Genomic DNA, 15,929 nt, shown 5'->3' with positions numbered 1-15,929 from the left:
AGAACAGTTTTGATGCATTATAATTTCTCTTTATTTGTGGTTATAGCTTTTAAGAGTATGATTACCTCCTCATAGTTATAACGTATTACAAGTCTCATATCTTACCATGTCACTTTACTTAAAGCACAGAGAGCACTTATAAGTAATAATAATAACACTAATAATATTTGTCAAAGAGCCATAACTTCATGTATCAGATGAATGTGTAATATGACACATTTGTTTTATCAGTTTGATTATTTTGATGGTACCCTTTAGACAGCTTTTGATAAGTAACTCTTCAACTGCATGACAGCCAGCAGTAATTATTATTAGTAGTATGCTAAATATATTCAAACGCCGTATTTTGATAGTTCTCCAAAAGACAAACTGATATGTAACTTTGCAAGTATGTGAACCTTCTACCTAGCCTAACCTCAACCTAAGTCTACTAATACTAGACTAATAATACTACTAATAAAAGGAGTGTTAGTGTAGTTGGAAAGTTGCTTCTAGTCAGTAGACCAGGGGGCCCATCATAATAAACTGTTAAAAAAAATGCCGCCCATTGTGTCTAATAAATAATCATAATCTTAAAAGTTAGAACCCCAAATACTCAAGTACTTTAGTATTTTGTAATTGTTATGATTATTCATGAGATGATACAACATATTATACGATTTTTTATTTTTTTTTTATATATAATGCATTCATTACAATGCCTTAGAAATACTTTATAATAGATTATAAATAGGGGCTTCATAGAAAATGTTACCAAGAATTCTGTGCAGAATTTAAATGTTTCTTACTAGATCTGGAAGTGTTTACCCCATCTATACTTTAACAGACTGTTCAGCTTTAAAGATTGTTTCTATAACAATTAACTAAATCTAACCACAAACAGTCATTAAAGATGAATGAAGATTAAACACCAACCTCCTTGTTCCTCCTGTTTTATGTTCAAAGGTTCTGGTTCCTGTTTTATTTCTAGTTCACTCGTGTTCTCCTCACTCTCCACTTTAACAAACTCCATCTTCACAGCAGCAGATCTCAGTTCAGCTGATACTTCTCCAGATATTCCTGCTCGCTTCAAAACCTAGACACAGCTGTAAGGATGACAGTATTAAAGGTATTTACTGACTGGATTCAAAAACTGTATTTTTTTCTGTTTACAGAAACTACATTTCTCACAGGCTGAACTAAAACAGAATCACAACAAAACAACAGAGAGAGCAGTGAAACTAATCTTCTTCTTCTTAGGTTTAATGGTGTTTGTCAAACAGAAGTTTGTGTCTTAGTGCCACCTGCTGGACTGGAGTGAGAAGCGCCGAAAGGAGGGAAAATATTACGGGGAAATTACTTTGTGAGTGTACAAGGTGCGCTATTTTTTTCTTTAAAAAAGCCGATCTGCGCAAATAAATGAAAATGACTTCAAATTAAGACTCACATCATGGTATTTGATCAGCATCAACAGTCTTTGTCAGTGAATATTAAAGGAGAAAAAAAGAGAATAATTTGCTTTCCTACAATATAGAAAAAAGTATTTAACCCACAATGCCCAAACCTCAGTCTACAGTTTAACTGAGTCCCTACAGGATGGACAAGTACAAAAACATTTGTTTCTAACTTTAGATTGAACAGAAAAATGTGTCTAATCTTGATTTCATTTTCCCATCCTCTCTGCCATTCCTTTATTAAACTTGATTATGACCTTTTCTGCATCTTTAATTGGCAAAGACCATGTCAACATATTTAACTGTTACTCCTCATCTTCCCTTTGAAACAGTGAACAGTTCAGTTAATAAATACAAGATACGTATCTTGTATCTATTGTATTACAATACCTGCTTTACTAGAAACTTAATCTCTAGAAGTGCATTCGTTATATTAGTGTTATGATTTTAGTGAAGTTACAAGTTTTGAAACAAAAATACCAGCAATATCCAGTTAGACCTGTAGTAAACTCAGAAGAGAAGATGTTACTGTGTGTCGCTGCAGTCATCCAGACTGACTAAAGCACTCAATCACTGGAGTTTAAGCCAGATTTCAGGATCGTCGTTAGAAGATAAAATATGCAAAGGATGTAAGCAGTTACAGGAATCTGCCCAGCTTTATAGTGACTCTAATCCAATCAGCAGAACTATAGACTCATTATCACAGAGATCAGGGAAAGTCTCACCTTCAGCCTCTGCATTCATATTTAACTCAGATATTGATCAGAAACAAAGACACCAATTAAAGAAATGAGGCAGAAACATCAACAGCCAATAAAGACAAAAGATGACACTCACCATCATTTCACATTCATATTCACACACTCCTAAAGCTAAATATATTCATTTAAAACAAACTGATCACATCCCTTGAATACTGTGTTTAAGCTTGTGATCTGAGAGCTTTGTCTTCATCTGTAAGAACAGCCTCCTGAAATCTGAATAAAACTCCAGTGATTGAGTGTTTTAGTCAGTCTGGATGACCACAGAGACCAGCTCAAACAAGAGTCTCCTGATCTTCATTTTCCTGCAGGTGTATTAAAGGTATTTTGTTTTCAAAACGTCTAACTTCACTAAAACCATAACACTAATACAACATTACATATTTGATTTTTTTTTCTGATGAAAGTACTTCTAGTTAAAGTTTTAAAAAAAAAACTGTTTATTGTTTATTATCTTATATTTATTAAACAAACTTTTCAATGTTAACAAAAGAAGATGGAGTAACAGCTGAATATGTTTTTGCCAATTAACGAAACTGAAAAGGTAATAATCAATGGACTATATTCCTTTTAAATTTGCCATAACACAACCTTTGTAAACGTTACACAGCAGCATTGACTAGTTTAATGTGAATTTAATGGCAAGGTATATAAACAGAAAGCATAGTGTTATAAATGAACATTAATAAAATAAAGAATATTATTAATAGATTTACAATGTTAGTAACTTTAGAAAAGCATCATCATATGAGTTCGAAATTCTATTCTATATACAACATTTCTATGATTTATTTGTGATTCTAGAGAGCAGTGAACCAATGGGACTTTTATTTTGCTCTTGTGATGTGACGTCATAAATATGCGCTGCACTCCTCATCTGTTGTCAGTCGCCTGAAGAAAGGTTTGTGCTTTTAAAGTTTTTAAACCAATGGACATTGTTGCATCAATTAAAGCGTTTTACAAGCCATGTAAAATAAATGCATCATTATTAAATATAACCTAATGCTTTATCTAGTGTTACTTAAAATTTAGTAACAGAGAAGGTAAGTTTCATTTCGCTTTCTATATCATGAATCAATCGTGTGATGATAAGAAGTGATGAGAGAAACTGAGAATCCGAATCATTTGAATCGAATCATTTGTGAAATGATTCAGTGATTCGATTCAGCGGCACGTGGACTACAAACGACAACAACAAACACAAACGAGTGAATCACAACCGAGAATGATTTCATTCAAGTTTAATATATTAGATATGATGTACAAATAATTGAATACCAAATATAAATCAAAATAGCTTAAAATTATAATCTAAATATGAACCTTTGATGTTATTTGTATATATTTTATACTTTTTATATACAAGTCTATTAACTCTCTGACTGTCTTTGTAGTGCACTGACTACTAAACTAGGAGCTGATTGAGACACACAGAGATCTAGTTTGCATAGATTTTTCTTTCTAATAATTATTCTCATCTTAAACAGGACACAGTGGACAAACACACAGAAAAACTCCTGGAGAATCAACAGAGATCCATGTGACACACTATTATAAAGATGGAGTTTATTAAAGAGGAGACTGAAGACATGAAGATTGAAGAAACATTCAGAGTCAAACATGAAGACACTGACGAACAAACAGGTTGGTTTTTATTCTCAAAGCTGGACTCATTCATTTGATCCTTATTAAAATTAAAACATATTTTGTGTAACATTAAACACAGTATCTACTTTTGATTAGAAAACAATGAAAGCGGTATCTGACAAAAAAACGTTATTTTGCTTGAAGCAAACAATGACACTTCAGTTTTTAACTTGACATTTGTTTTATTAAGTGATTTTTCTGCTATCATCAAAAGTGTGATATTAAAATGTAAATAGCAGTGAATGTTCTTTAAAACAAGCAATAAATAGTCATATTTCAGAAACACCAGCTTGTAGCTTGTTAACTGGAGATGCAGGACAGCCACATAGTAGTGCGTTACAATAGTCCAGTCTAGACGTCATGAATGCATCAAATAACTGTTCTGCATCTGAAACAGGTAACATGTTCTGTAATAGTTACTCATTTTGTATTTTAAATATGAAATGATGTTACATGTACTTTGTTACTCTCCAACTCTGGAGCCAAACAATAAAATAGAAACCGAAAATCTCTCATCGTAACCTTTGTGAGTTTAATTAGGAAATATTTCTTACTTGAATTCTGCTTTTAAATTCTCTAACGTGAAGATAAACAAGGCAGATTATGTGTGGGTTTTTTAAAAGGAGTGTTTTTTTTTATCATTATATGGTAGTTGTGATAAAAGCACAACAATATACATGTTACAAATAATTGTTTTTAATTATAGCTATAATTAATGATTAAAATTGGAAGGAAATGCGTTTAATAGAGACAGATCAGTAGCAGTATTTGTATCAATGAGACTGGTTTTCAAAAACAATTGGCTACTTGGTAAAAAGATGCCAATAAGCCCCATATTTTAAATGTACAATCTTTATGTTTTCTTACATTAATTTGGAGATTCAATGTGAAATTGTTTATTGTCAAATAGTTTTTTAATTAATTGACAGAACTAGTCTAAGTGTTTTGATGTCTGTTGCTTTGTGCCATTAAACTGTTGTTAACTTACATTTTTCTCATTTCACCTCAGACCTGATGGCACTGAAAGAAGAGAGTCAAGAACTCAATGAAACAGAAGAGAAAGATGATTTCAAAACTGAAGTAAAATCAATTAGTTGCTCACAGAATAAAAAAACATCCTCACCAGAAATAAATCAAAAACCACAAAGTACAAATCTTAATTCTAACATGAGAGTTCACACTGGAGAGAGACCTTACAGCTGCCAACAGTGTGCGAAGAGTTTCATCTTAAGTGGACATCTTAACAGTCACATGAAAATTCACATTGAAAAGAAGCCGGTAATATGCCCTCAGTGTGGAAAGAGTTTTACAAAGAAAAAAAACCTTACTGTCCACATGAGAGTTCACACTGGAGAGAAGCCTTTCATCTGTAAACTGTGTGGGAAGAGTTTTACACAGAAACAAAACCTTACTGTCCACATGAGAATTCACACTAGAGAGAAGCCTTACTCCTGCAAACTCTGTGGGGAGAGTTTCTCACAAAAAGGAGTTCTTGAGACTCACATGAACATTCACACCCAAAAAAAGCCATTCATATGCCCTCAGTGTGGAAAGAGTTTTACAAACAAAAATAACCTTACTGTCCACGTGAGAACTCACACTGGAGAGAAGCCTTTCACCTGTAAACTGTGTGGGAATAGTTTTACACAGAAACAATACCTTACTGTCCACATGAGAACTCACACTGGAGAGAAGCCTTTCATGTGCAAACAGTGTGGGAAGAGTTTCTCACGAAAAGGAGTTCTTAAGACTCACATGATAATTCATACCGATAAGAAGCCATTCATATGTCCTGAGTGTGGAAAGTGTTTTACACTGAAAGGTACGCTTGATAACCACATGAAAATTCACACTGGAGAGAAACCTTTTACCTGCCCTCAGTGTGGAAAGAGTTTCTCATATAAAACAAGTCTTGATGTTCACTTGAGCATTCACACTGGAGAGAAACCTTACATCTGCTCTCAGTGTGGAAAGAGTTTCACGCATAAAGTAAACCTTAAGGTTCACATGACCGTTCACACTGGAGAGAAACCGTACAAGTGTCTTCAGTGTGAGAAGAGTTTCACATGTCAAAGCAACATGAAACGTCATTTGCAAACTCATTCTGGGAAGGAACTGCCATTTTCTTCAATGCAAGAAGAGGTTTAGAAAAAGGAGCAATTCTAGAATCATCTGCTCATTCATTTTGAAAGACATTCAAGTGTAGTCAAAGTAATAAAAACATTTTCCATCAAATTTACAGATATGTGAAAAATCATGCAAATGTCAGACTTTGTCTGTGTTCCTTGTTCAAGAGTGTAATGAGAAAAAAGGTGTGTGAAATCAAGGATGTTCACACCGGAGCTGAATGTGGGATACATTTGATCACTTTCATGCATCCTTCATCTCTTTTTGTTTACCATAAGGCTTTTTTTTTTTTTAACTGTGGCCATACCTTATCATCTGCTTTACTGTAGTTTCAAATATTAAGTGATTACAGTAGATTCCCTCAAAGTGTGACTATGACTAGTGTGTCACTCAATTGCATGTGTGGATTTCTCTGTATCAAAATATTAGACCATTTTTTACCTTGCTGGGAAAAGCAATGTAACTGGAAGATTATATATTGACATAAACTGAACAAAATTGATTTTAAGTGTATTTTAGCTTATTGTTAAGTTGATCTCAATGTAATGTTGTTATATCTGTTTACGTTTATGGACTTTATCAGGAGAAGCATTGAAATATTATACTAGGTTTGTGCAGGTCTGTTTTTTAATCTGCACAGTTCATTCTTTGTTGTGCTTCCAGTAGCCTGTATTTACAGTAGATATACGTACTGTTTACTTTCTAATTGTTTTGCTACAATAAACGATCCTAAGCAGTTGATCTTCATTAATTTTCTTGTTAATTATACATAAAATAAAGTATTTTTAAAAAATTGATTAACCAGTTGTATTCAGCAGTAAAAAATGTCATACCCCTCCTCCATCTATGCACAAATAGCTTCTCATCAGCCCATTATATTTATTTTCTTTTGGCTACCCAGCCAAGCTCCATTTTACAACTCATCACTTAAAGCACATACTTCTAACACTTCATTCTCATTTGCACAGCATTTTTTCTGTTGCCACATTACACAGTTCGCTCATACACTGTTCACACAGTGTGTAAAACTTTTCACTCTTTGCACTTTCAGCCTCTACAATCTCAGTACTTTAAGAACCTATCAGCTCTTGTCTTGATTTCAAGATGTGGTCCACTTCTTTTTGTACAGCTTATAGCCTTATATCACTATTACCTTCATAGTGTCACGACTATATGCAACACAGAGGTTAGAATTAAATGAAAGTTCTTTAATAAAATCCACACAGGTAATCAGGGGAACATATATCCAATAGAATCTAAAGACATGTAAGACAAACAGAAACAAAGAAAGGTGAAGAATAAGTCTGTAAACTTGATATAACTCCCCTTTCCCAGAGGGTACATCTGACGCAGTATCATAATCAACTGGGGAGGGGGATTGGCCCCCTGGAGGCTGCTAACTGAGGGAGACATAGAAGGTCTCTAGGGCAAATCAAGGACCTCAAAGTGCCATGGTGGATCAGGGTGCTGCTTGGGGGGCCAGGGTGGATCAGGGTGCTGCTTGGGGGGCCATGGTGGATCAGGGTGCTGCTTGGGGGGCCATGGCGGATCAGAGTGCTGCTTGGGAGGCCATGGTGGATCAGGGTGCTGCTTGGGGGGCCATGGTGGATCAGGGTGCTGCTTGGGGGGCCATGGTGGATCAGGGTGCTGCTTGGGGGGCCATGGTGGATCAGGGTGCTGCTTGGGGGGCCATGGTGGATCAGGGTGCTGCTTGGGGGGCCATGGCGGATCAGAGTGCTGCTTGGGGGGCCATGGCAGATCAGGGAGCTGTACAGACAGTTCGGGGAGCCATTGTTGAATTACAAAAGCTCGGGAAGCCGTCGTGGAGCAAACCATTTAGGAAGACATGGTGGATCATGAAACTTGGAAAGCCATGGCGGAGCAGCCTATATGGCCTCGGCCTCAGCACTCAGCCTGGCCCTTAACCACTTACCAAACTGACATTCAATTCACCTTTATGGCGAGACACGACAGGCAAAAACATTGTTTTTTTTTATTGGTCAATTTTGAGATTTTTGGATATCTGTCTTCAATAACGTGTCTTCTTTTAGACTTGTGGTGAAAAAAAGTCAGAAATACACATTTAGGTCTTTATTTTACTGCACTTTGTCTGTTTGCGTCTGTAGATTTCTCATAAATTCAACAAAAGTTGGCGTTCTATTGGCCCCCTGGAGGCTGCTAACTGAGGGAGACATAGAAGGTCAAATCAAGGACCTCAAAGTGCCATGGTGGATCAGGGTGCTGCTTGGGGGGCCAGGGTGGATCAGGGTGCTGAATCAACATGCTGCTCTGCGATCTCTGCCTGTACCTAGTCATCACGTACACTGCTGGAAAGCTCTCTCTCTTCTGTACAATGCTGTCGGATCCAAATATGCGCAAATGCACAATCTCATTGGCTGAAGATAATTTCTGACAACGTGATTCGTTCAGAATCGTCACATGGTATGCTTTGACGCTTCCTTGTTTGGTTTAGCTTTCCGCGGGATCTTTTGAGTGAATGAATGAAAATGACTTCGCGTCAATCATCGCATTTGTCACTTGCAAGGGGGAAAGGAAAATTAGTGATGGATTACTCAGTGAAATGCACTCGGGAAGCGCATCTGAACGTAAGCTGTCAATGGGAAACCAGGGTGGTTTAGATATAAGCCAATCTATAAATAAAGTGCACTCTACACAACAGTGGCTGCTTGTTCATGCTGCGCGACTGAATGAGCTGATTGGTGATTTAACTTGTCCAAATTGTGGTATGTCAGGGCTAAAAATTTATATAGATCCACAGAATCAAGGGTTCTGTAGCAGTTTATTGCTAGAGTGCTGTCTGGGTAAAGATGACAAGGAGCGTGTACACGTCTACCCGACTTCGGGATGAGTCCAGAAACGACGTTGCATTTGATGTGAATGTGCGAATGGTCCTCTTGGCACACGAGTTAGGATTGGGAAATGCAGCTCTCAGAAAAATCAGCAAGGTGTTGGGGCTCCCTGGCCTTCACCTTAAAACGTATCAGAGGCACGGCAAGAGAGTGACAGGTAGGCAATGGAAACAGGATTGTAGCCTATCCCAAAAATTGAAGCAGTCTGTAGAATTTCTGATGTCAGAAATAGCCCAATACGTGTGGCTGTTACCACCTTGTAACATATTATAACATTTCTGTAACAATATTTGTTTTGTATCGATGAAATATTTATTTATTTAAAAGATTTATAAGAATAGAATAAAGTGCCATCGCATTCACTATGTTGCTTTGTGGTGGTCAGTTTTACTTTTACAGTACAGATTTCTGTGTGCTGTATCTATAAAAACAAAAATGAACAGTTATTGATACAATACACATTTCATATTAGCGGCAGAATTTGAGAGAGGTCTTGAGTCACTTCACAGGACCAGGGAGCAGGTCAGGCAGGCCTATGCAGATATTGATACAGATGTGGCAGAGATGCTGAGAGAGGATGCAGATGTGGTGATAAATATCAGTGTGTCTTTTGATGGCACTTGGCAGAAAAGAGGGTTCACATCACACTATGGGATCGGGGTGTGCATCGATATTTTTACGGGACTGGTGATCGACTTTGAGGTTCTATCCTCCTATTGCCATGCTTGTGCCCTTAAAGAAGCTGCCAGGCATGAGGGAAAGATTACAGATGAGGAAATTGACAGCTGGAGAGAAACGCATGACTGTGCACAAAATTTTAGGGGCTTAAGCAAGGCTATGGAGCAGGAGGCAGCGAAAAGGATGGGGAAATTAACGGCCAAAAAATGTTAAACATTACAAAATTATTACGGGGGGCAATTTTAAATAACCAGGGTTCCACAGAGAAAATGAAAAATGAGATCTGGGCTGGTCTCCTCCATAGCATGTCCTGTGACGAAGTCCCCTTGCACACCTGGTGCAACCTGTCCTGGTGTTGGTATAGGAGGGTGGAGGAAATTGGAGAACCTCCAGAGAGCCACAGGCTCCATGCAGGAAACTTGGGAGGTGGGCCAGAAGCTGATACCTGTATACCACCGCATGTCAAGTGACAGCCTGCTGCAGCGCATGCAGCATGGTGGCACTCAAAATGCGAATGAGTGCCTCAACTCCGTCATTTGGGCCCGCTGTCCAAAAACAGTGTTTGTAGGTAAGAGTAGAGTTAAGGCAGCTGCAAGTATGGCCATTTTAACTTTTAATGAGGGGTCCTCTGCCATGCTTGCCTTTATGAATAAGCTTTGGCTGGAAAGCACTGTCGTTTCCGTCACCACAATCAGGGAAACCGATATGCTGAGGATCATAAAAGCCGAATCCATCCAGTCTGCCCTTACAAAAATGTCCTGTGGTATTCCATATGATAACACATCAAAAGTACCACATACGATTTGTGTGGTAATTGTGTAGTATTGTGTTGTTTTTTGGGACATTTTACCACAGAATTTTGTTGTACAGTATGTAATATTCCTGTAATATTCTTGTGGTAATGTGTGGTATTACTTTCACATTTTTTGTAGTACTTACCACATGATTTTGTTGTACAGTATGTAATATTCCTGTAATATTCTTGTGGTAATGTGTGGTATTACTTTCACATTTTTTGTAGTACTTATCACATGATTTTGTTGTACAGTATGTAATATTCCTGTAATATTCTTGTGGTAATGTGTGGTATTACTTTCACATTTTTTGTAGTACTTACCACATGATTTTGTTGTACAGTATGTAATATTCCTGTAATATTCTTGTGGTAATGTGTGGTATTACTTTCACTTTTTTTGTAGTACTTACCACATGATTTTGTTGTACCGCATGTAATATTCCTGTAATATTCTTGTGGTAATGTGTGGTATTACTTTAACATTTCTATAGTATTTACCACAGGATTCTGTGTTGTACAGTATGTAATATTGCTGTAATATTCTTGTGTTATATAGCCATATTTCTGCAGTAATAATAGGAATTTCTTGTAATAAACCTGCGGCCTTTAATTGTTATATTTTTGGAGTACTCTGTGGTATTCCTTCAACCTTTCAAGTGAGGGTACACTGTAAACCCTGAAAACATTGAGTACAATTAACTCAAACTTAATGACTTTTATTGAACAGAATTTTCTTAACCGCTTCTTCGCCATTTAACACAGTGAAAATTAATATTTAAAATACAACAATATATTGTTAATTGTGGAAAATCAGTTTCTACACACTGTAGAGTTTAAACATTTTCCACAATACCACAAAACTTTTACAACCTCAAAATGCAAAAGCATTTCATTAACAAATATCAAATGTAGATGTAATTTAATACACCTTGATAAATTAAATACAAGTCTTTTTAACCTTTTAAAACAAAAGCGTTTTTGCCTTAAATTGCCCAGCCTCATCACTAACAAGAGTCAAGTAAATGTGTTTTATCAAGGCAAACCTGTAAAGGCAATGTGTACAAGGATATCTGGCTTCAAACTGAAAAGGACAAGACAGCAGCAACAATAAAATAACAAAATGCAAACACTTTACAAAATGATTTCTTGTTACATGTTTACATTCAATAACAGCTGTTAGTGATAATGCTGGGTGCATATATAATGCCAAAAAATTAGAGCAGACAGTAATTGTGCAAACAAGTGTCACCCATTCAAAAGATGAGAATCCCTGAAGTCAGCTGTGTTGCAGTTTGAAGCGGTTGGCCAAGCCCAGGCCTGATTCTGCAGGGGTCTGAGCAAAAGCACTCTCACTTAAAGCTGTAATAATAGCATGCTAGTGAAAGAGATCTAGCAAACTATCCCCGGAACATCTCCAAGATCTGGTTCATCTGACTCCTCCTGAATAAAAAAAAGAGAGAGATACAAACAGAAATTAATAACCAACTAACCAATATCAAGTCTAACATCATGGTATTTACACAACAGGTTGTGTCAAAGTAACTTTACAGTAATAAATAGGGCAATAGTGTGTCAATAATGCAAAGGTTCCATGTTGCAGCAAAGTCAGATTGCAGAGAGCAAGTGCCGTGTTGAAAAGTTTAAGTAGTACAAATGTAATGCGTAATTGTAATGTGTAATTGCAATCCATTGATTTAACAATGAGAACAATTGAGGGACTCATAAATAAGTGTCAGTAAATGTTTTCACCTTTTGTAATAGTAGGCAACACAATGCATGGGGTGTAAACTTTTGAACAGGAATGTTTTGAATGTGTACATTTTTCTTGTTTGCATATTCATGGAGTCATTTTTATAAATTCAGTCCTGTGGAATTTAAATAAACATCTGTTTTGTGAAATATTCAGGTCAGTACTAAATAAATAAAAAATAACATGCAATTTTCATGATCCCTATTACTTTTTATAACATTTTATAAAACTACATTTTTATAAAACTAATATTTTGTCATTGTACATTAAACTTAAACACCCAGAAAGCAGGAACCAATAATACAAACTCAAAGCCTAAAAAAAGCCTAGTTCCTTAAATAAAAGTTAGAAACTTACTTTCTTTAGTAGAACACTAAAGACCCATGATCCCTTGGTCACTAACATCCTTGGTGGTCCACTTGTGCTTTCTCAATGTAGTGAGGTCTTCTGAAATGAAATAAAACAATTGGTCTGTGTAAGAAACTAAACATTATTTACAACATTACTCACATAATGACATACAGTACTTGTCTAGTTTGTAGACATTACAATTTGTAAATGTTTGCAAGGAAGACTCTTCAGCTCACCAAGGCTGCATTTATGTGCTCAAAAATACAGTAAAAACTAAAAACACTAACAGTGTCAACAAATGTTAAAATAACTGTTTAAACTGTTTGTAAAATACATTTTAAAGCGTAATTTACTGCTGTGGAGCAAAGCTGAAACTTAATTAACATTTTAAAAAAAAAATAAGTATATTAGAATGATTTCTGAAGGGTCATGTGACACAACTTACACTGCCAAATCATGCTGGCACCTAACCTGAAAGAAAAGAAAATGTCAAAGTTTAATCCTCCATCAAAAACATTACAGTTCATTACTATGTAAACCTACCACAAATTGTAATGCAGTATAGTACAGTAAAACTGCAACGCTCCAGTAATGGAACTCCAGTCTTACAATTATTCCATAAGAAGACTAGAAACAACCACATTTTTTTCAAAAGCCTTCTTAAAACACATTTACAATATATATAAAACACTTACTTTGAAACCAGTGATGACTGTCGTTGAAAAGTTAAGAGCACAGATCCAACCTTCCTCAAGAGTCGATTCCCGCCAGCGCCTTCACCACATACCTACAAAGCCAAAGATGCTCAATGCTCTGGAGCCTTTGGGGTTCAGTTGCTACTGACACAAAAACAAAGAAATGAGTCAGACAATGTATATATCTGTACAAATTAAAATGTACTGATTTTTAATAGGTGATTATTTACTCATCAGTGTGTTGAACATGGCAAATCCAAGATGCAGAATGACTAGATTGATCACTTACAACAATCGGATGACAATCTGATAAAAAAGAACAAAAAATATATAATATTTTCATTATTAAAATTAATTATTTTACTTATATATGACTTTTTTCTTCCCTGTATATGCAGGTCTAAAGGTTGACTTTTATTGTAATTCTTTGTTGTAAAAAAAAAAAACCAAGAATTATTATTATTATCTCTGTACACTGGTTTGTGAGTCTTTCCGTCTCTTGCTCGCTCTATCTCAAACGCATGGAGAGAGAGAGAGAGAGAGAGAGAGAGAGAGAGCGTGCGCGTTCAGTGTGTGCCTCAGTGTCGCGCGCTCTCTCAAATCTGTGAGACAACACAATTTAAATGTGAAAATGTTACTGTTGATAATTGTAAAATTAATATATTTTTTAACTAACGTTACCTTGACCGACATGAATGTGAGGTTTTCTCCATTCTAGCAGATCTGCGCCAATGACGTCAAACAGATAACGGCATTAACGGTAATCAACGGTGCTGGAGAGCGGGCCATAAAAATAAAGACGGAAAGAGACTTGTTTATGTAAACAGTAGTTTTAGATATTGTACATTCAAATAACAGTCCGTTGATTTTACACTTACGTACACAAAAATACTTTACCTGAGGAAAGCTCTTCCGTCGAGCGATGTCCACTCAATCAAGTCCGGCTGTGCGCATGACGTGAACCAACTGATCGCGACTTAAATAGCCTCTGGTTCTTTCGCGGGCTTCGCACGTGAGGTGTAAAATAGTCAAAGTTATATTTATAACAGTTTTATTCATTTAATTTTTATCATCTGAGATGTACATTTAGGTAATTATACCTTGTTATATTTCCAAGGCCCCCAATAAATAAATAAATAAATATACATACATACATATTTAATGTATGTAAAACTATTTTTAAAAATATAACATATCAGTTAATAAAATATCACAAAAGTGTAACTCACTTATTTCAGAACCAGATGTCAGCAGAAGATCAATATGTTCATTCTACACACAAAATTTTGCTTCTGGATTTGTATTTGGACATAAAATCACGATTATAACATTAAAAATCATATTTTGCCAAAAGTTTACCATGTCATACTGAGGTATCAGTTTTTGCAATTGCCACATAATTCCTAAACCCTAAATCTGTTGAAAGCATTTTATTACCTCTGTTACAGACAGATACCATTCTATTTTTGGGGTGCAGAACAAACACACAGTCAGAAATTGTCATATAATTTAGAGGAAGGGAACATTTTTAAATTATAAACAAAGTCCATGGTTGGCCTAAAAAAAGAATATAAATATTATTTAAAATAGTAATACAGCTAAATAAATAACAATGACAGGGAAAAGGTTTTACATCTCTAAAGCATTTAATAAAAATAATAATAATAATAATTTTGTAATTAAGTTAAGTGTGTTTTAATCTATAAATCGATAAACGACTTTAAGACGAAGTACTCCTGTGATAGTGCACAACAACAAAAAGTGCTGTAGTAATCCTATCATAATTATCTCTGCTTCAAAACTTTGGTTTTAGAATACAAAAAAAGAAAAGAAAAGAAAAACCACATATACCATCTAATGGTAAATTCTTGTGATACTGTACAGCAGAAAAGTGCTATGGTAATAAATTGTATTTAGCTTGTGTAAGTATTACCACAAAAGAACAACAGAAAAAACACATATAGCATTTAATGGTAAATTCTTGTGATACTGTACAACAGAAAGTGCTGTAATAATTCTATCATAATTATATCTACTTCAAAAATTTGGTTTTACCATACAAAAAAAAAAAAAAAAGAAGAAGAAGAAAAACAACATATGCCATCTGATGGTAAATTCTTGTGATACTGTACCGCAGAAAAGTGCTATGGTAATCCTGTCATATTTAGCTTGTGTTGTATTACCACAAAAGAACAACAGAAAAACAACATATGCCATCTGATGGTAAATTCTTGTGATACTGTACCGCAGAAAAGTGCTATGGTAATCCTGTCATATTTAGCTTGTGTTGTATTACCACAAAAGAACAACAGAAAAACAACATATGCCATCTGATGGTAAATTCTTGTGATACTGTACTGCAGAAAAGTGCTATGGTAATCCTGTCATATTTAGCTTGTGTTGTATTACCACAAAAGAACAACAGAAAAACAACATATGCCATCTGATGGTAAATTCTTGTGATACTGTACTGCAGAAAAGTGCTATGGTAATCCTGTCATATTTAGCTTGTGTTGTATTACCACAAAAGAACAACAGAAAAACAACATATGCCATCTGATGGTAAATTCTTGTGATACTGTACCGCAGAAAAGTGCTATGGTAATCCTGTCATATTTAGCTTGTGTTGTATTACCACAAAAAGAACAACAGAAAAACCACATATAGCATTTAATGGTAAATTCTTGTGATACTGTACAACAGAAAATGCTGTGGTAATCCTGTCATATTTAGCTATGCTCATTTGTTGTGTGGTAAATTTATGTTGTACTGTTGCAGTACCACAGGATTACCACTGGACATTTTTGTAAGGGTGAGAGTG

The 15,929-nt window shown here is 35.6% G+C and overlaps 2 protein-coding genes across 2 annotated transcripts in view; one reads left to right on the top strand and one right to left on the bottom strand.

Annotated features, from left to right (window-relative positions):
• LOC141305375 (uncharacterized) overlaps positions 1-1,224 on the bottom strand; it is a 566,500-nt gene extending 565,276 nt beyond the window's left edge. Inside the window, exon 1 of the mRNA XM_073832476.1 lies at positions 916-1,224. Within this exon, the coding sequence (XP_073688577.1) occupies positions 916-1,012 (97 nt within the window). The 5' untranslated portion in view covers positions 1,013-1,224. The remainder of the gene's footprint in view (positions 1-915) is intronic.
• A 2,461-nt stretch (positions 1,225-3,685) lies between these two features.
• Positions 3,686-6,765, top strand: LOC141305372 (uncharacterized). The gene is made up of 2 exons (XM_073832474.1): positions 3,686-3,838; positions 4,851-6,765. The coding sequence occupies exons 1-2, from the start codon at positions 3,754-3,756 to the stop codon at positions 5,987-5,989; spliced, it is 1,224 nt and encodes a 407-aa protein (XP_073688575.1). The 5' UTR covers positions 3,686-3,753; the 3' UTR covers positions 5,990-6,765.
• Positions 6,766-15,929: the final 9,164 nt, after the last annotated feature.

The sequence above is a fragment of the Garra rufa genome, unplaced genomic scaffold, assembly GCF_049309525.1.
Source record: "Garra rufa unplaced genomic scaffold, GarRuf1.0 hap1_unplaced_002, whole genome shotgun sequence".
Taxonomy (NCBI): Eukaryota; Metazoa; Chordata; class Actinopteri; order Cypriniformes; family Cyprinidae; genus Garra; species Garra rufa.
The sequence above is the reverse complement of the archived record's forward strand: the minus strand, read 5'-3'. Positions and strand labels throughout refer to the sequence as shown.